Source organism: Penicillium robsamsonii (genome assembly GCF_028829455.1).
Source record: "Penicillium robsamsonii strain IBT 29466 chromosome Unknown utg000007l_segment0_segment0, whole genome shotgun sequence".
Taxonomy (NCBI): domain Eukaryota; kingdom Fungi; phylum Ascomycota; class Eurotiomycetes; order Eurotiales; family Aspergillaceae; genus Penicillium; species Penicillium robsamsonii.
This window is the reverse complement of record NW_026643225.1, coordinates 261,475-281,377: the sequence shown is the minus strand read 5'-3', so window position 1 is coordinate 281,377 and position 19,903 is coordinate 261,475. Positions and strand designations below refer to the sequence as shown.

The following is a 19,903-nucleotide window of genomic DNA, read 5'->3' as shown; positions in this document are numbered from 1 at the left end:
AACATCGAACTCATGGCCCGTGCACGTGTAACATATCGGCCATCCGGCAAAAAGTCATATCCGCCAACTTCCACTTCAGACATGTTTGTGGCATTTGTGTCAATGGCTAAAAGATTCATCTGACCAAACTGATCTCTAAGCTCTGAAAAATTCTCAATTTCGGAAGTCGGCCTCTCGGCTTCCTCGGGAATATGAACACGCCAAGCCACGGCGAAGCCGACCGAGTACTCCGTCTTAAGCGCAAAGAACGGGAAGTAAGAGCATGCTATCCATGCCGGAAAAGAAAAGTCAAATGTGATGGAACTCAACCCTGTCACACTTGCCAGAAGAGGAATCACCCGCATATTTGCACTTATGATCCCATCCGAGATTCGAGGAGGGAGCCCTCCCAAGCTGCTAGTGCCCAGTCTGCATCGCCAAGTCCAGCACGCCCACAGTCAAGAAGACAAGCCGATGCTGTTGTTAGCCCGCCGGTTTCTACCTCTCTTCGACTAGATGATGCGGTGAAGAATTATGTCTACTCCGGGGATAACTCGGTCGTCTCGATATTGCGTTCAAGGGCATCGAATGGGAATGAATCTATGACTGATCTGGGATCGGTCCTGGGTCTTCAAAATACTTTCAATAGTTACCCGTTCATGGACCTGAAGACCCCACAGGAACGGTGGAGCCTCCTACTCAGTGTTCTACCCCAGAGAAGTGAAGTCTTGAAGTATGTCCCCACTGGCCTGACAGAAAATACCTGCTGATGTTGTGAGATTCTTCCACTACTACCGAATCACAGCACACCCATTCAATCCGATTATCGCTGATATGGATCGCTTCGAGTTGGATCTCTGCACGTATCTAAACGCATACTCCGCGGGGGAACTGCGTGAGCATGACAAAATCTCTGATCGCTGGGTGACAGACAAGTCAATTGGTCACATCAGTCTCCTACTAGCTGCCCTGGCTGCTGGTGCTCATTATTCAGATATTGGGTACCCCCAACGATTGGAGTTGGCAACTGATTTCGGTAGGTCCACGTCTTTATTACTTCTCATACTGCCTGTTGACAGTCACAGTCCGCCGATCATTCCATGCCCTCCGTCTAGCCAACTTCCTCTTCCGACCGTCCCTCGACACCATACAAGCACTTCTCATCATCGGCAACACCCTACAGAACATGGGTCAATCAGACGCGGCTTGGGCGCTGCTAGGAACGACCGTTCGGCTTGCTCAGACGATGGGATTACACACAGAGCGAAGCAATGTTCATTGTCCGGAATATGTGCGAGCCAAAGCAAAAACACTTTGGTGAGCAATGGCTTTGTTGTGGTGCTCGCATATTACTAAAGTCAATCAGGTCCACTATAGTCTGGCAAGATAGCTTGTTATCGATGAGCTACGATCGCCCGCCAATCGTCACGGTAACTGGGTGGTCGGCTGACCCTAGTACCTTACAGAAAGACAACCTGTCATATCTTCAGATCATGCATTCCCTCTGTCGCCTCGGTATAGATATCATGCGGCCAGAATCTTCCGGTGCCAGTGAGTTTGACCGAGCAGTCAAAGCGCTACACCGCTTGGATACACTATACCAAGGCGGAAAACCCCATCTCCAGATACGAAGCAATTGCACAACTTTGCAGGAGCACCTGGAGCACCTAGCACTTAGAATGCATTCGTCTTTCTGTGTGTCCGTGGTATGCCGCCCGGCAATGAAACAGTCTCAGCCGCAACCACAGCTCCCTCAGACCGAGATTCTACGAAACCGGGCAAAGGGAAGCCTGATTGAAGCTTCCCGGGCATTTCTCGATTTCCAGGCGCTGAGTGTGATACCACTGCGTAGCTGGTCCATGGTGCATACTGTTTTAAGCTCAACTCTGCTTCTCTATATGTGGGAAGAAACTCGAAATGACCCTGAATGTCGGGACCTACAGCAGCGCGTCATTGATGTGTTCACTTCATCGGACTCCCGAACAATCGAGGAAGGAGGTGCAGAGAATGATATTCATTGGTTGTCTGCGAGACATATTCGTGCTTTGGTTACTCTTCGTGGTGCTTTAGACCGGCAGCAAGATAACAGTGCTCGTGAGAACGAGACATGGGCAGGACCTGGTTTCAATCCTGGTTTCTTCGGATCCGGGTGAGTACCAATGCCTTGCATAATGGCTCCCACTGACGTCTCTAGTATGCCTGATGCGTTTTTCGATGTTGCAAACCCGATTGACAACTCGCCTGTATCTTATCTTGATTCGATCATGAATGGTAATCTCCTATGATGGGTTTTATTGTGAATATCAGCTGACGTTGTCCGTGCAGTTCCGATGTTCGACTTTGCTCAAGAAAACGGCTTCCTATGACACCAATGCGTTATGCAACGACCCAATCATCACTACAACATAATATTGATATCCATGGGTTACTCTGCTGCTTTGATACACCCATGGAAGCAAAATAACAAACATTTTTTGAGGTGCCCGAGAGACCTAAGATATATATATATATATATATATCTGATTCTAAATATAAAGGGAGATAAAAGAACTAATGTTTAGTCCTCGTTATAGTTAGGAGAAGCATAGCAAACATGTACGGTGCAGAAAAAAGCACCTGTAGACTACACAGTACAAGCAAATTATAATAAAATGATGTTAAACAGCAAATCCAAAGAGAACCCTTGCAGAGACTGCTTTCATTACAGATTATGCAGTTCGAATCTCAAGTAGCACTAAGTGCTTCGACTCGGCAACCTTGGAAGTTCGGATACTCGGAGCCTCGGAGTGGATCATCTGTATACTGAAATCGGGCCGTTTCACAGCTGCTACAAGCCCGTCGGAAGTCGGCTTATTATTTTCTTAATATTGTGGATAACCAAAAAAAGTTCTTGTCACTGTTTTGGTATAAATGGTCGTAGGTACTGATCTGAAATGACATTCGCATTAGACTTCATCTTCACACACCATACAACCACAACTACAACCACAACTTGAGCCAACTCTACATCTTCAACTTCCACCCGAATGCTTCCCCTTCTTTCCGAGACTCACACACCTTCGTCTATTCGCGCCTCACCCAGTGGCAGCCCGTCCGAAGCAACCCCAATGAAAATGGAAACCCAACACAACCATGTCCCCCAGCCCACACGACGCAGACGCATCGTCGTAGCCATGACAGGTGCCACAGGCGCAATCCTCGGCATCAAAGCCCTCGTCGCTCTTCGTCGCCTCAATATCGAAACCCACCTGGTCATGAGCAAGTGGGCCGAGGCCACAATCAAATATGAAACGGATTACCACCCATCCAACGTCAAGGCGCTCGCCGACCATGTTCATAGCATCAACGACATGGCTGCGCCTATATCGAGTGGCTCGTTCAAGGCTGATGGTATGATCGTCGTGCCGTGCAGTATGAAGACTCTCGCCGCTATCCACAGTGGTTTCTGTGATGATTTGATATCACGGACTGCCGACGTTATGCTTAAAGAGCGGAGAAAATTGGTTCTTGTTGCAAGAGAGACTCCGTTGAGTGATATTCATTTGAGAAATATGCTTGAGGTCTCACGCGCTGGTGCTGTAATCTTCCCCCCTGTGCCGGCGTATTACATCCGCGCTGCTTCGGTTGATGATCTGGTTGATCAGAGTGTCGGGCGGATGCTGGATTTGTTTGATTTGGACACAGGTGACTTTGCTAGATGGGAGGGTTGGGAGAAATAAGCATCTCCATGTGAAGAACCGGTGTGCCTTGATTTGTGCATTGTTATGGTGTTTTTCGGAGTTGAATAGTTACGTTCCCTCATATAGAAGGAGCCTGGATAAACAACAGGCTATAATCTCAGATGTGCACATTATTGTCTTACTAAGTTTGTGTACACAACGTTGTAAGCGGCCGAATGCTTAGACATGAAGAACAATGTATACTCATGACTCGTGAAGTGGCTGTGGAGTCCATACTCGTCAGACCAATATAACTGCAGAATAGCAATTCTAATAGATGCCCTAGGAGGTGACTGACTTGGCTCCGGGGCTCACTGACTAAACAGGCCCTTACCTATTGGTATCTGATAAGCCAGCAACTTTACCAAAACAAAAGACTTTGACAATCGTGGAAACATCCCCAAGTCGACTGTTTGAAGGCAATCAAACTCCAGGCCAGGAAGCAAGTCTTGTGTAAATGAGAGATTGTCTCTAAATGTCCATTCTTTTGGACTATCTAGTCTGTCGTTGATTGTCGTGTGGAAGAAGTTGGCCCCCGTTTGGTGCTGCCTACCGTTATCGATCAAGACCATGAAAGCATTTATAAGCGCCAGGTGCTCACGTGTGACCTTGAGTACCTATGCAGTTTGGCCCGACTTTGGCCCTCCCTAGTCGGCTTACCTTATCCTTGGATCAGGGCCTAATACCTGCCAAGCATTTCAACCGATACTAATATTGGATTAGTATCTATACTTCGCTATAAATACTTTTGTATCTTAAAAGACTGATTACATAGACCTTTAGAGTCGCGAATAAGCTTAGAATGAAGCTTATTAGCCCGAGGAGTCGACCTCGGAGATCTAGTGGTGAATCGGTTGCGCAACTTAGTATAATCAGGGAGCAGGGAATAAAAAACCAAGATAGACATCTTCTAGTTTAGGATTAGGTAATAAAGGTGCGAGAACTAGTTAATCTAGAATCTATAAGGCAAATATTAAATACCCCTAAATTTGAAAGAGGATCGAATTATACGTTGTATATGAGTCCACGGGCAGCTCTTTAGACACCATCCTTTTTGTATTTGCGCTTCTACACTATATAACTTCCTTATGATCTACACAGAGTACTACTTTGGGTACGGAAAAGCCTTACTATCGAGGGATTAAATAAGGGAAGTTGTATACGGAACAAACCACACCGGGAGAACATCTTAAAATTCGAGTGTATAATACTAGGTCGGATAATGATCTACAAAAGCATCGGTCGGCCTTTCTAGACACAAAACTACCCGATTGCTGTTTTATTATTAATCTAGTCACTTTGTGTCAGCTTAATACAGAGATCCAGGGTATTAATTAATGTATACCACTCTAGATATTAGGATCTTCACTAAGGAAGTATAACTTGAATGTGTGGTGTGGTATAACCGCAAATGGAGGCGGTCAATGGCTTGTCCTCGATGTGGATCTCGTGACCGTTCTCTCCGCATTTCCTTCCCCTCAACTTCATGTCTAGACTGTGATCCTCGACTATTATCCTTCGGACTCGGGATCCAAGATCAAAAGAGATCTGCGAACTATCATAATGGCAGCAGAACTGACCTCCACCAAGCTCAACCCAGAGAGTCACATCATACTGGTAATCATTACTCCGCACCATGTTAAAGCGTGACCCTAACAAAGGTACTTACGCAGGACCAACCACTCCTTCGACTGCCACATGAACTGGCCCGCAAGAACTTTAAAACCGTACAACGAGCTGTCGAGCGAGAGAAGGAATATGTCATCCCTGCACTCAAAGAGACCGCCGCCGCATCCAACACCCAAACGCCCGAACAGACTCTCGCTGCACTCGACGCAATGATATCCAGAATGCAAGGTCTCAAAAGGAAAATGGAAAGCCTGCAGGAGGAGGAGAAGAAAATCCACAACCAGTCCCACAAGCGTATTCAGCATTTGGAGACCTTGCACAAGATCCCGAGCCTAGCCGATGTCAAGTATGACCAGTGGTCAAGGGTACGGCTGGATCGTTTGCTTGTTGATCACATGTTGCGCTCGGGTTACTCGGAGAGTGGAAAACAGCTGGCACAGGATAGGGGCGTGGAGGATCTTGTCGATCTGGGTGTATTCACGCAGTGCCAACGGGTTGTGGAGAGCTTGCGGCGCGGGGAAACGAAGGAGGCATTGCAGTGGTGCGGAGAGAATAAGGCGGCGCTGAAGAAGAGTCAGGTAAGTTGGAATGACTTCCGCTGTTTTGAACTTCGGCTAACCCACCGCCTATAAAGCACAATCTCGAATTTGAACTCCGGTTGCAGCAATATATCGAGATGGTTAGGACACAAGACAAGTCTAAGAAGATTGAGGCGATAATTCACGCAAAGAAATACCTCATACCGAACCATCAATCTCAGAATTCGGAGATTATGCGCGCTGCGGGGTTACTGGTTTTCACGCAAGACACAAGAGCCGAGCCCTACAAAGTAAGACAAACATTCGCACTTGATCAGTAGTGCTTTTACTGATACAGTACAGACTCTCTTTGCGCTTGACCGGTGGAACTACCTCTCCAAACTTTTCATTCAGACTCACCACGAGCTGCTTTCATTGCCATCACAGCCATTATTACATATTGCACTTTCCGCAGGCCTTTCAGCTCTTAAAACACCTCTGTGCCATTCGGCATACACATCTTCCAGCTCAAATTCACAGTCAACGTCGACATCTGTGTGTCCTATCTGCTCAACCGAACTGAATGAGCTTGCACGCAAAATGCCATATGCTCACCACTCAAAGAGTTATGTGGAAAGCGACCCAATAGTTTTACCCAACGGCCGAGTCTACGGGAAGCAAAGGCTGATGGAAATCAGCCAGAAGATGGGATCAGTGGAATCAGGAAACGTCAAAGACCCAACAACGGGAGAGGTTTTCCACGAGGACGAGATGAAGAAAGTGTACATTATGTGAACTCGGGTAGGCATTTACCAACGATGAAATGAGCTATAACTCAATTTGTACAATTTGTACAGTTTTATTAAACATGATAATTATCATCCCACCTTTACTCGCTATCATCACTAGAATCATCATCTCTAGCCCTCTTCTTCCCTCCCTTCTTGGTTTGCTCCTTCCGCTTCACTTCAAAGACATACATCCGAGCCTCCCGATCCTCTCCCCTCCATCCTCCACGCTCCCCATCCTTTCCTTCAATATGTCCCGCCGTTCTCGCATGCGAATACCCATCATAAGAAGTCCAAGGAAACCGGAAACTAGTCACAACAACCAGCCCCGCATGTCTCGCCAAATCCTTGATATTCCAAAGCGTATACGGCTCCCCCTCAAACAGAGTCACAAGAATCTGCCCAGGTCCAGTCCGGAACCCCTTCCCGGTAGTATCATCATCCTTCCCTAGCTCCTGACCCTCTGCTATTTCCTCCTCCTCCTCCTCCTCCTCCTCCTCATCATCCTCCTCTTCACTCTCCCCCCATCCGCATACACCCACTCATCATCATCAGCATCCATAAGCGGCGGCGGCTTGGAAACAAGCGGTATACAGGCCTTGAAGAATGCAACCAGCAGCTCCTGATTCGAACGAACCTGCCGGTTCACGTCCGTAGACAGCCCGCCAACGTGCGGGAAATTGAAGCAGATCACATCCCATGGCCCGCCAGGCTGGTACGGTGGTCCTACTGGCTCGTCCTGCTGGTACCAGGCCGGTCTCTTGCGCTCGCGGCGTGTGAAACCTGTGCGGATTTCCTTGCCGCCGCCAGCTGGAGTGCCGAGTTTGCGTGCGTCGACGGAGAAGACGACTTTGGGGGTTTGCTGGTTGGGATTGGGGTTGGGGTTGGTGGACGCCTGGTCTTCGGATTTGCTCTCTTCTGGCTGCTTTTCAGCGTCATTGCTTGAGTGCTGATCTCCGGATTTGCTCTCTTCGCCCTGCTTCTCGCTCTCCTCGCTTGCTGGTTCTGGCTTTGCTGATGCGCCAATGATATCTGAGACATTCTGAGGAGCTTGCGGGTACTTGTTATACAGTGTCTCCTTGGAGTCGTAGCATGTGGCGCATAGTTTGCGGCACTTGTATTGTTTTACCAGCGAGCGGGCGAATGAGAAGTCACCTGGTAGATGTTAGAACTTTTGCTTTCCGGGTATAGTAGGTAATTCGTTGAAGTGTTTTGATTCTTGTTTTTACACAGGAATGCATATTGGTTTCAATCTTGTATATTGAAGTGAAAACATAGCTTTGCGTATGGATACCACGAAAAAAATATATGCATATAAATTGATTCCAACGCAATTCTTGCATAAAGTGAAGAACGTCGAGTAATGATGTCAACTAAAACAGAAGAAAAGCTCACCTTCACCAACCAAGAGAATTCGATCCTTCCTCAAGAAAGGCACGATAGGTCTTTGATTTGCTTGCAAAGATATTTTCTTAGGTGCATTGCCGTTGCCACTACCCTGCTTTTGCCCATTGCCATGCTGCTGTCCCTTGGCAGGGTTGGAAGATGAGCCAGATGGTTTGCCTGGTCCGCGAGCGCGCGGCGGAGGGGCATTTTTGACTTTCTTATTATTGCGAGGCATGACTGAGCGTGAAGAGAAGTGAGTTCTCTTTTAAAAAGAAAGCTGTATGAAAGGGATTGGAGCTACGGCCCATGTCTGCGGCCGGAAGATGATGCAAAAGAATATCAGCCCGGATAATCAAAGAACCGAAGTATACGACGTTCTCGACTTCAGTTCAATTTTCTCGACCCTTTTTTTCAATTTCTTCTTCCTTCTGAACCTTTAGTTTGTAAAATTTCTTCTTTAAAACCCATCTGAGTTGTAATCGGCCATTGCTTTTTTTTTTTTTTTCACAAAAATTACAGACCCTCCTTACGGAGGGTTCGCCACCCAAACGTCAGTGTACCTTTTACCAGGCAGACCATATAAAAGATACAAGTGTAAATGCTTATTTTTCTCGATAATATTATACTAGAACCTTTTATTTCTGCATCGACCCTCAGATAGGTAGATAGTTCGGAGTTTCGTCTCCTCTTGCAATATAACTCTCTCCCTCCTCTCTTTTTAGGCCTAAGTAGTAGTCCCAATCGTACGGCAGTCTCTAAATGCCAGTTCGCCGTAACAGACTCTGCCTGCCTGCTGAATACTTTGTGATATGAGCAGAATAAGTCATATTAGTTATCAAAAGACACGTTCTATTAAAAAAAAAACAGATCGCGGCATAGCTATATACATTGAAGACAGGCAAATGCTATGGCCGCATGTCAAAACAAAGGGAGAATTACTAAATCATACCGTAGACCAAAAGCAGGGGTGGCCAGGAGAAACCGTAAAAAGGTAACAGTTTCCCTTAAGTGTATTCCGAAGGGGTGGAAGAATAACAGAAAACAAGGGCGAAAAAGCAATCGAACACCAACACCGACCAAAGTGATCGCAGGATTTTCCCACTAGACCAGACAAGACCCTTGAATTCGGCTGCAATGAAACGTGAATCATAATGTCACATGCAAAGGAGCACCGTGGACGCAGTTGACTTTTCCTATATGCACTGACCAGTCAGGCGCATATTGCCATCTCAAGCACTAAGAGCGCAGCGAGTCTCTCATGCTCTGGCTGCTGGCACTAACTGGTGCGGGGAGAACACCGGTTCTGGGCTTAGCGTTTTGCTTGATCTTGGCCACGGCGTACACAATACCACTGACAAAGCCGACACCGATGGCGGAAACACTGGGGAAGGTGACTGGCGCATCGAAGAAGATGAGACCCGACACGGCGATAGGCAGCTTGTTGAGCGCGCCAACCATGGAGTATGTGGTGGAGGAGGTAGTGCGGACACACCATGCGGAGGTGTATGAGATGAAGACAGAGGAGGCACCGGACAGAACCATGGCGAAGAAGATCCCGTCACGATTGGCCGCGGGGAAGTTGCGCGCGAGGTTAGCGGATGACCAGTCCTCGACTAGAAGGGTGAAAACAATCAGGACGGGGATCGACAGGAGGTTGTTGTAGAACATGGCTGGAGAGAAGGTCATGTTAGCAAACATTTGAAACAAGACTGAAAAAACCACATACTGTCGAAATCCTTGAAGTTGGTCAGCTTGATGCGCTTGCGCATGCCCAGGACATAAGACGAGGTGCACAGGCAGTTGATCAACATCCAGACGTATCCAGCGTTCAGAGTGGAGACCTTGCTGGAGGTGTCACCGGTGCTCTCCACAGCATGCTTGATATCAGCCCAGGCGGCAATGAGCGAGCTGAAAACCATCAGACCGAAGGAGAACAGAGTTAGGTTGGTGACTGAGCCACCGAACCAGAGAACCTCTCCATAGGCGATCAGGATAATGGTCAAGTTCTTGAAGATAGTGTAGACGGGGATTGAGAGGAACTGAAGGGCCTTGGAACCAGTGTAGATCATGCCGATCAGGAGTAGCGTAATCGGGAACCCTAATATGGAATCTTGTCAGCTGTCACATATCTCATCTTATAGTAATCGGAGACCGTACACTTTTTGGCCTCATCGGAGTTGAAATCACGGTAGGTGATAAGACCCATGGATTTGCATGTTTGAATTACAACAATGCAGACCAGAGACTATTGACATTAGCAATTCGTTTCGGATAAGGACTGAAAAAAGCCACCACATACCTGAACACACAACAAGAGGAAGTTCAAGTTGAAGTCCAAGCCCGACAGAACATATTTGTTCATCACAGTCATCATAATTGACGAACCACAGTATGCCAGAACGGGTAACGCGGGGTGGCTGGGCATGGCGGGAGCAGCGCGGGGCGAGGGAGATGGTAGCGGCGCAGCCTCGAACTCCTTGTTTCCTGAGTCGACCTTGTTCATGTCGACGGTGTAGTCGTCGGATTTCTTGTCTTCGGCCATGTTGAGTGAGTCGCAGATAGGGGGGAGGGGTTTATCGGCTGTTTGTTTGAAGGGTGAAGAACTGAAATGACAGAATAGCACCTAGAATATATCTAGGGGAGTCGAGGAACAAAAGGTGTTCGAGAAGTTGACCAAAGAAAAAAGGCCAGAGGAGATCTGACAACAACAGATTTCGCGGCCGGAAGCAGACATGAATGTTACCTAAGCAGGGCATTAAGGGGTGCTGACTCAGGATTTTATTTATAGAGTGAAACATCTACTCCGTACTATTGTACAACATATATCAGTCAATTACTGTTGGATAAGGCTTGAATAAAAAAAAACTCAATTGAGGCTGATCGACGATATACAATATACATAGTTGGTAGCAATGCGTTTGTACTTCTATATGTAGTATGGCTATGGGCATAGCGTAGATCATCAGTTCTACAAGGCTAAAGAATATGCCAAAATTGCTCCACTAACCAAAGGAACAAGAAATAAAAGAAATACAGACATCCTTCCAATTGCAAACTGCGAGAAGACCAAAAACAAAAAATACAAAGCCGTTCACGCATAGACTACCCCGTACCGAGCCCAATACCAGTGGAGCTCCCGATCTTCCAACATCAACCCTCCTAACCACACACTCCCCCGAAAATACCAATCTACACCTTTACATTGGGACATTGTACTCAAAAGCAAAACCAGCCAGACCAATAACCCAAACCTACCAAAAACACAAAATCCCAAAACATCAAACCATCAAATCCACCCCCCGCACATCCCCAAAATGCCCGACTCAGACGACGAAGCCCTCTTCGCCGCCCTCGAAAACGAAGACGACACCCTCTACCGTGACCAACGCATCCACCAACTCAATGCCGAGCTGGCAGCCACAAAAAACAACCACTCCGCACGCGCAACAAGCGGCACCACAGGCCTCATCCAAAACGAAGTTTACCCAACACTCTCGTCTGACCAGTCCGTGCTGGATTTCACGACGCGCACGAGCAGATGTCTAGTGCATTTTGCGCATCCAGATTTTGCGCGGTGCGCGGTCATGGATATGAAGCTTGGAGAATTGGCGAATGTTCACTACGAGGTCTCGTTTGCGCGGGTGGATGTGCGTAACACGCCTTTTATTGCACAGAAACTTGGTATTAAGGTTTTGCCTTGTGTTATTGGGTTTAAAGATGGGGTTGGGCTTGATCGGGTTGTTGGGTTTGAAGGGCTTGATGCTAGGGGATTTGATGGGGTTGAAGGGTTCGATGTGAGGGTTTTGGAGAAGAGATTGGTTTTCAAGGGGATTCTTTTGGCGGTGAAGATTGGGGCTGGGGATGAAGACGATGATGTGAGAGAGGAGGAGGATAGTGATGATGCTGGTGGAAGAGGATTTGGGAGAAAGAAGGGGAGACGTGGGATTCGGGATGCTAATCCCAATGTGAGAAACCGTGGTGACGACGACGATGATGATTGGGAGTAATAGTCCTTTTTCTTGAAGGTTATACCCAGGGTATTGGGCTGTTGATTCATGATTTCTGTATATTAACGGATTGATGACCTATAGTGATGTTCATAGTCGGATGTTTAGTAGCATACCCATGCCATATATCCATATATATTCTGAGGCTTATACAAGCTCTGAAGTAGACTATTCCTATGCTCCGGGAAGTCTTGGGTAACTTGATGTTGAAAACCGAAGGATCAAAGTCAATGGGATTGTAGCCAGACACGAAAGAAAAAGGCAAGACTGTCATCATAGAATTACAGGCAAAAATTATCAGAGACCGTAAACACAGAGCCATCTCGACGGCAAAGGAAAACCAAAACGAAAAGGAAAAAACGCAGAAGCAGAGCAAAATAGCACCCTAGAGTTACAACAAATGCCGCGAAACCGAGGCTAGAAGAGGAACAGGGGGGAATTCTATACAAGTAGAAGTAGAAGTAGAAGTAGAAGTAGAACGCTGTCGCACATCCATAAGCTCCACATTGACGCCGGATGCCCTTGAAAAACCGAGACTCAAGAGAAAACGAGACTGCTCGGACTCAAAAAGCAAGGCTTATTCTAAATAGCCACGTTCTTCATTTCGCCGAGGACCTCCGACTCAATGGCAGTTGAGGACTCCGCGGAGTCGGCCTTGTCAGCCTTGTCAGCCTTGTCAGCCTTGTCGGCCTTTTCGGCCTTGTCGGACTCCTTAAGTTCATTGGGCTTGGGGAACCCTTCATTTTCCTTGTTGGAGATTTGCGGGGTTACCACCTCCATGAGATCTTCAGTCTGAGGCTCCTTGCCGTTTTCCTTGGCGTCTTCGGAGATTGTAGGTCCTGCGGTAACAATGGGGCTTGTTGTCTCCTCAGTTACGCGTGCAAGAGGACTGGACACGCCGAATGGCGTCTTGGGACTCTGGGCATTCCCACCCTTGGAGAAACGGTGTGGTGAGCGGCCTCGTTCTTCAGTGCGCGTGGGGCTGCCGTAGGGGGACTCCCGACTGCTGGACCGGTTGCCTGAAACGTTCACACCAAGACCATTGGGCACGGGGCCCTTCCGGCGAGGTGCACGGCGGCCATACTTCTGATCCGTCCGCCAGCGCAGAATATCCAGGTATGGGGGCTCCACATTCTGGGTCTTGAATTGCTTCAGCTTCAGTTCATCCGTGTGCTCATCCACAATGGCGTGGCCGCTGCACAGATCGTCGGCGAGAGTCGCGAGGAACGCAGCCCATGATCGGGCAACGACGTATTTGCAGTCGTAATCCCGGCCGAAAATAATCACTTGGCCCCATTTTCCAGCGGGGCCGGGTGCCAGATCAATGGCAAGGTTGTTGCCGCCCCAATCACGGGCGAGGGGAATCCAAGCGGGGTGTGCGTACGATTTTTGAACTGCACCGGGAGGCTGGGAGTCCTGACGATCGAGCAGCTCCGATTGCCACATTGTGGATGAGGCCTGCCGAGACGGACCAGCCGCGGAGGAGCTTGCCGCAGAGCTGGATGCGGGTTGGGTTTGCATCATAGTTGCGTTGCTAAGATATTCGTCGTTGACCTTTTTCCAGTTCGTCCATTCCTGAACGATCTCCTCGCAGTCGAGTAGCATGGCGCTGAAGATGACACCGGTGGGTAGGCCGCCGCGTTCTTGGCCATCATGGAACATCAACGATTCCCGCACCTCTAATGGTAGACTGCAGTCGAGTTCGTGCTCCAATTCGTTAATATCGTTCTGGGTACATCCTTCACCGAGCTGGTCAAGGAGTTCCTCATAATTCTGTTCTAACCAGCGTTCAATCTTCCTCCAGGAGTGAGCGACCGGCGGCGGCGGTGGCGCTCCATCGTGGAAACTTTGCATTTGAATCTCCGGTGCACCCTCTGCTTGGTCGTTCGATCGTCTCTTTTGAGATGCGGCCGACCTCATCCCCGGTGAGTAGGGGTGGGTGGGAGAGCCCAAGCCGTCGGGGGAGCCGTTCCACTCGGATGCTTGTGCACTTGCAGATCCTTTTGTGGGCTCGTCATCGTAGGGGTTAGAGAGGTCTGGGCGAGATTCGATTGCGCTGGTTGCGATAGATGTGAGCGGCTCGTGGCGACTTTGGCTGAGAGGGACGTGTCTCCCAGTACGGTAGGGGGAGTCGTGGGAGGCATGACGGTCATAGGAGGTCATGGTATGCCAAAAGGAACGCCATGTCGAATTCAACCTGCATCATGTCAGCGGACATGGACCTTATCTAGACATCTAGAGGTAGACTAACATATTCGCCATGGTGTCACAGTAGGGGAAAAAAACGGGTGCAGGGGGTTAACAGATCGTGAAATCAGTCATTGGAGAGGGGAAAACGTGTCCGTCGCGGGAATAATCAAAGCAATAGAATTCAAATTCCAGGGGGAGAATGAAGAAAGTAGTTGAAGATGTAAAGACGTGAAGTTGTGGTAGGGGCAACCTTGAAAGTCCCAGAATCCAGAATTAGGTAAGGACGGAGAAAAGGTGGAAGGGGGGAAATAGATGGCTTTCTCTTTATTTTTCTTTGGAAACACAAGATTTTGAAGGCTTGAAATTAATATAATCTGTACTTCTTTCATCTAAAAACAGTGAGGTTCTTTACTTTAATTGTTATGATATGACTCTAGTTAACCCCTGGCTGCATTCAGCGAAGTCTGGACATCTGGTATGTAGATCCTTTGATATGATGTCGACAACTCATCATAAGCTTTTGAATGCGAATCAAACGATGGATGGTCTTGCCAAGTATGTGTATTTTATTATGTACTGCATCCAGTACATCGTGTCTTCCAGGCTAGATACAACTACACGTGGGCACTGGACCTATCTGAATGCCATTGTCCCACACCCGGCGAAAGCAGTTCAGATTAAGTTTCAGGAGATCGATGAAAGAGTCGAATTCCTGATATGCCAGAACTCTGTCAGGCAAAAGATATATACACAGGAACCCAGAATAGGAGAAGTGGCGTTCCCCAAATCGACGTGATATCAAATTAGGCCGAAGGTGAGTGGATCTCGGGGAAACGCCTGTGGCGGACGAATAGGAATTAGGGTTAACAATAGGGGGAAAGTCCACGTTCCAAAATAGAAATTAATCGGAGTACTCCGTATAGGCCATTTAGCTTAAGCTACGAAACTATTCCATGTAGATCCTTATTACTGAAAAACTTATATTGTAAGCCTAAACGGAAAAAAAGACCTTGGGAATATTAAGATCAGCAGGCTCTCATAGGCTAGACTCCACACTGGAATCAGAAAATCTGCCAATTCTGATTCGTTTCAACGGTATGGCTTCTTCGGTTGGTGTTCAGGTAGTTGGCTGTTCCTGTGGATGACACTGTCCCATCCCATTTTCTTTGCGCACAATAACGACCTGTGCGGCTGTTGTACCAAATTCGATCATGCATGGGCCGCATCATGGTTTCCATTCCGCCACAATGCACGAGAAGTAATCAGTGCCGTGATCCATGTAAAAGTTATGGATGATATCTGAGGCTCCTTTCACCATACGTTGGAGTATGTTTTGAATTTTTCTCGTAACCGTCGGCTACAAGATCAGTGTAGTTCTTGATATCGTCCTCGAGCATCGTCCGCATTGTCTCCAATAGGAAAACTAGCCCACACAAATATCCAATATCGCCAGGGATATCATCGATTGTTTTGTAGGTGTTAGTACAATGCATCTAGTAGTCATCAAGCCCTCGGTATCCTCGTCGTCATCCACACCATCGCTATGACTGGTCTCATCTTCTCGGGCATTATAGGGAGACGTAGGTCTGAAACAACGCTGTCATTGCTAACCCTGTCAGGACGACCACAACGACTGAACCATGTTTTAGCGGTGTCATACCACGTATAGAGGCTCAAATGCATGCCTGGGCAGCCATTTCCACCAAGGTTGGGGAAGTAGGTGCATAATCCGACAACCGCACCCTGATATTTGACCCCAACAGGGTCCCATTCGTACCGCGACTTACCCATATGTTTGCGGCCTTTGTTCAGCCACACGGTACTATCACAGTTGAACTTGTCCGTGTGGATCATGTCCGCTTTGCCGTTGTCATCTACATACGGCCCTAGTCTTGGCAACTAGGGTCTTGGCGGCCTAGCAACTGACTTTAAAGTGATCCCCGCGCTATACTGAATTCAGCGACTCTCATATATATAGGCCATTGGTCCCTTTTACAAATATAGTACACTCTGGGTCTACATTTCCCGATTTCACATTCATCTTAAGTATGCTATGTCCTGCTGAAGGGTCTTTTAATTCTAGATATTCAGCAGATTGTGATATGCATGCATAACCCACCAGTGCTGAGATATCCTGTAATTTGGCGCCAGATCTACTAGGCTCCAGGACTATACTAGTCATGTACGACTACTACTTGCACAGCATAATCGGAACCAAAATCTGACAAGTGATGATTATAAATCGAGTGACGGGTACAAAATACACACCGATATGGACATGTCAGATACTTGAACAAATTCAATCCTCATAAAACGAGCGAGGAGGATACACCGAGGTACGAAGTGCCATGTCAGCCCCAGGTCAGCTTAGAAGGTTGACCGAGGCTGATCGCTACTTCGACCAAACAAAAAGAAATAAGGAAGCTGAAAAGAAAAGACCCAAACCACCAAGAAACAATGCCAAAAAAAACCAGCAAAATCATGCATTTGTTCCCATTCCTCCATGCCCCAAACCAAAACCAGGCGCGCCACCACATTTGGGAAAAATCACGACGCCGAACGATGGAGAAAAGGTGACGATAAAATTACCACCTCATCAATGTACCAAGCAACCAGTGCCGTGCATTATCATCATGGTGAACATTGCCGCAAGAGACGTATGGAAAGAAACAATGAGCACCCTATAGCGGGAAAGGAAGACTAGAATGAACCAACCAAGGGACCTCAGACCAGTCGAGGATGCCCGTATGAACAGAATGCAATGAAAAAGCAAAGTAAAGTCAAACTAAATTCAATAAAGAAGCAAAATAAGAGTAAGAAAAATAAACAAAAGGAACAGGTCATTCGATCAAACGAGCGGAGAGACGTGATCATAAAAAGAAGATCATAATCTGACAAGGTAAGTATGGAGCCGCGCGGAGCTACGCGGAGCTCTGAGTGACCCGAGGGCCCGAGGTATCAAGCTTGAGAACCCGACGAATATCATTCTCGATTTGCCGGGTGTCCACCACCCGGGAAGGAGATGGCGAGGTCACGGGCATTTGGAATGAAGCCGACGCATGGCTTGGTTGGGGCGAAGCATAGCCATTCCGCTGATACTGGGGGGTTGCTATGTACGGATTACCATATGGCGCCGGTGAAGCTCGGTTCGATGCGCCATTTGAGGGGGGGCCACGATACTGAGGCATCGAAGGGGGCGGGACCATCTCAACCTCACGGCGCAGGGGCGAGTGAGAGTGGGCGGGGTATGGATAGCGAGGCGGTCCGGTGTTCTGAGGAATCTGCTGCTGTTGCAGCTGGTGGGGAGAAAATGAACCATGAGACATGGTCAACTGAGGACCAGACGAGGTTCGCATAGGTGTGGCGTAGGGAGGCACATTGGAAGGACGGGGCCCAAAGGACCCAGCGTATTCATGCGAGGCATAAGCCGAGGAAGGTGGCTTCTGTGGGGGTGGGTTGAGCAACAGCTGCTTCAACTCCTCGGTCTTAATTCGTCGCTCTTCTTCAGTCATGTCAGAGGACTGAGGGGTACTGGAGGGCCGCAGCGCATTCATACGATCCTGGTAAGAAGGGGCGAAAGAAGGACCAATGTTTGAGTTGCGAGAGTAGTCGGAGTTTCCCATTTCAAATGCAAACATGCCATCAGGATTGGGGCGCGAAGTCCTGGGTTCAGTCTGGGGAGACTGAAGGACCTTGTTCACCTCAGGGCTGCTCGTGGACTTCTGATCTCTGGCTTGCACAGCAGCCTTGAAGAGGAAGTCGAGAGGGGAAGGCTTGTGCTCCTCAGCCTTGGGTGGGTTGTTGCGGTTGCGAGGTTTGGATGGAGTCACCTCTAGTTCGGGGTCCACCGCATCGTCACTATCGGTCTCGATGGGCGGGACCAGATTGGCATCAGGAGCTGACTTGGAGAAAAAGCTAGGGATGGGTAGAGCTGATGGCGCAGGCGATGCGTGGAATGTCGGTCCGGCATAGGCAGCGCTCGGCTTTGTCTGAGGAGAGGTGACGGCGGGGTGGGTTGGTGTGTATCGGGGACCATTGTTGTACCCGTTACTGTGATATCCAGAGTGCGGGGCAGGTGAAGCTTTGTTGTCTCGCGGCTTCTTCCCTGAGCGCAGAGGCTTCTTCTTGGAAGAGTTGAAGTTGTTTAAGGAATCCACCTGGATGAGTCCCGGGGTCATGTTATGCGGCGGGGATGATGGAGGAGTAGAGAGGAGCGCCGGTTTCGGGGCGTGAGGGGTCATATTCTTCTTCTGAGGGCGACGGTTGTTGCGCGAACCCTTGGGAGTCGGAGGATGAGGAGATTGGGTCGACATGTCGACGGTTGGCTTAATAAATAGGCAGCCTGGAGAGAGATAGGTAAAGAGAAAAGGCAACGCTATGACGAAGCAGTAAACGGCAGAAGACGCGGATATTGCAGCAAAATGAGTCAGATCACTGCTCAGCAGGTGTCGAAAATATTAGATATGGCAACGCCGGGGAAGCAGAGAACGTGACGTGTATCAAACTGAGGAAGTGAAAGAGTCGCAAGTTGAGTCAAGCGGGTGCTTCAAAGGCAAAGATCGACAGTCTAATGAAAGATCTTGTCTATGAAACAGAGAGCGTGACAGAAGTCAAAAATGAAAATCAACTGGAGACATCTCTAAAGAGGAAAAAAGAAGAGAAGGAAAAGAGGACTGAATCATTGTTGTTGGCTGAAGGGAAAGACCATCGAATGCAGACAAACGGGGAGGGGAGATCACATTTCGATGACTAAGACGCCACCTGCTTCACGATAGAACAAACCAAGTCAAACAGAACTATTAACTGCTGGACAGGGCATTGTCGCATTGTGTATTGAGTACCTTTGGAGATATCTCTTATTCTAACTCCAAAAGGATATCGTCCGTTCGATCTCGACTCTCTTTCTACTACAATCACCGCCCTCAATCACCGCCCTCAATCACCGCCCCAGCCTGGATATCGGAGCCTCACTTACGTCAGTCACAGTTCTGATAACTAAATACCCCCCACTCCAGCTAGCTTCTGTTGCCTCGCGCCAAGCATTTCAACCTAAAACCATTCAACTTCCGACAAGAACCTCAACATGACAGACGTGGAGATGAAGGAAGCCGCTACTGGCTCCTCCAAGGGCAAGGCCGTGGCCAAAGGCACCGATAATACCGACAAGAAGAAGTTCGAGGTCAAGAAGGTACACAAGGCCCTACTGTTCGCAGCGACTCATCATACTGACTGGATATTGTTAAGTGGAATGCCGTTGCATTGTGGGCTTGGGATATCGTCGTCGACAACTGTGCCATTTGCCGAAACCACATCATGGACTTGTGTACGCTGAAACTACCCTCCACAGCTCTCTTGATTTTAAGTTTACAAGCTGACACATCAACGAAACAGGCATCGAATGCCAGGCCAACCAAGGATCATCAACAACGGAAGAGTGCACTGTTGCCTGGGGTATCTGCAACGTGAGGACCCCTGCACCCACCCCATCCGATCGTTCGATCATAGGCTAATTACTCGCTTTCTATAGCACGCATTCCACTTCCACTGCATATCGAGATGGCTGAAGACCCGCCAGGTCTGCCCGCTAGACAACCGAGACTGGGAGTTCCAAAAGTACGGCCGGTAAAAAGGTGGACACCGGAGGTTTCAAAGACACTACACGATACAAATTCACGATTTCTGGCTGA

General features: G+C 48.3%; 9 protein-coding genes across 9 annotated transcripts; 5 read left to right on the top strand and 4 right to left on the bottom strand.

Moving 5' to 3' along the window:
* Nucleotides 1-191: 191 nt before the first annotated feature.
* On the top strand, nt 192-2,345 carry N7447_010384 (Zn(II)2Cys6 transcription factor; the record flags this gene model as incomplete). The annotated part of the gene is made up of 6 exons (XM_057234646.1): nt 192-712; nt 759-1,015; nt 1,065-1,296; nt 1,346-2,128; nt 2,174-2,250; nt 2,305-2,345. The coding sequence occupies 6 exons, from the start codon at nt 192-194 to the stop codon at nt 2,343-2,345; spliced, it is 1,911 nt and encodes a 636-aa protein (XP_057080866.1).
* A 660-nt stretch (nt 2,346-3,005) lies between these two features.
* N7447_010383 (UbiX family flavin prenyltransferase) lies at nt 3,006-3,698 on the top strand (the record flags this gene model as incomplete). Its single annotated transcript, XM_057234645.1, has 1 exon — nt 3,006-3,698. One exon carries the CDS (start codon nt 3,006-3,008, stop codon nt 3,696-3,698), a length of 693 nt encoding a protein of 230 aa, XP_057080865.1.
* Nucleotides 3,699-5,261: 1,563 nt separating this feature from the next.
* On the top strand, nt 5,262-6,640 carry N7447_010382 (FYV10 family protein; the record flags this gene model as incomplete). The annotated part of the gene is made up of 4 exons (XM_057234644.1): nt 5,262-5,315; nt 5,372-5,905; nt 5,962-6,156; nt 6,209-6,640. 4 exons carry the CDS (start codon nt 5,262-5,264, stop codon nt 6,638-6,640), a joined length of 1,215 nt encoding a protein of 404 aa, XP_057080864.1.
* Nucleotides 6,641-6,734: 94 nt separating this feature from the next.
* Nucleotides 6,735-8,254, bottom strand: N7447_010381 (25S rRNA (uracil2634-N3)-methyltransferase; the record flags this gene model as incomplete). Its single annotated transcript, XM_057234643.1, has 3 exons — nt 6,735-7,151; nt 7,172-7,788; nt 8,029-8,254. The coding sequence occupies 3 exons, from the start codon at nt 8,252-8,254 to the stop codon at nt 6,735-6,737; spliced, it is 1,260 nt and encodes a 419-aa protein (XP_057080863.1).
* Nucleotides 8,255-9,255: 1,001 nt separating this feature from the next.
* On the bottom strand, nt 9,256-10,561 carry gmtA (GDP-mannose transporter; the record flags this gene model as incomplete). Its single annotated transcript, XM_057234642.1, has 4 exons — nt 9,256-9,689; nt 9,746-10,117; nt 10,177-10,264; nt 10,319-10,561. The coding sequence occupies 4 exons, from the start codon at nt 10,559-10,561 to the stop codon at nt 9,256-9,258; spliced, it is 1,137 nt and encodes a 378-aa protein (XP_057080862.1).
* Nucleotides 10,562-11,333: 772 nt separating this feature from the next.
* On the top strand, nt 11,334-12,026 carry N7447_010379 (uncharacterized protein; the record flags this gene model as incomplete). Its single annotated transcript, XM_057234641.1, has 1 exon — nt 11,334-12,026. One exon carries the CDS (start codon nt 11,334-11,336, stop codon nt 12,024-12,026), a length of 693 nt encoding a protein of 230 aa, XP_057080861.1.
* Nucleotides 12,027-12,608: 582 nt separating this feature from the next.
* Nucleotides 12,609-14,288, bottom strand: N7447_010378 (SMI1/KNR4 family protein; the record flags this gene model as incomplete). Its single annotated transcript, XM_057234640.1, has 2 exons — nt 12,609-14,223; nt 14,278-14,288. 2 exons carry the CDS (start codon nt 14,286-14,288, stop codon nt 12,609-12,611), a joined length of 1,626 nt encoding a protein of 541 aa, XP_057080860.1.
* Nucleotides 14,289-17,137: 2,849 nt separating this feature from the next.
* Nucleotides 17,138-18,529, bottom strand: N7447_010377 (uncharacterized protein; the record flags this gene model as incomplete). The annotated part of the gene is made up of 1 exon (XM_057234639.1): nt 17,138-18,529. The coding sequence occupies one exon, from the start codon at nt 18,527-18,529 to the stop codon at nt 17,138-17,140; it is 1,392 nt and encodes a 463-aa protein (XP_057080859.1).
* Nucleotides 18,530-19,299: 770 nt separating this feature from the next.
* Nucleotides 19,300-19,842, top strand: N7447_010376 (SCF ubiquitin ligase complex subunit HRT1; the record flags this gene model as incomplete). Its single annotated transcript, XM_057234638.1, has 4 exons — nt 19,300-19,404; nt 19,461-19,539; nt 19,608-19,678; nt 19,744-19,842. The coding sequence occupies 4 exons, from the start codon at nt 19,300-19,302 to the stop codon at nt 19,840-19,842; spliced, it is 354 nt and encodes a 117-aa protein (XP_057080858.1).
* Between the last annotated feature and the right edge of the window lie 61 nt (nt 19,843-19,903).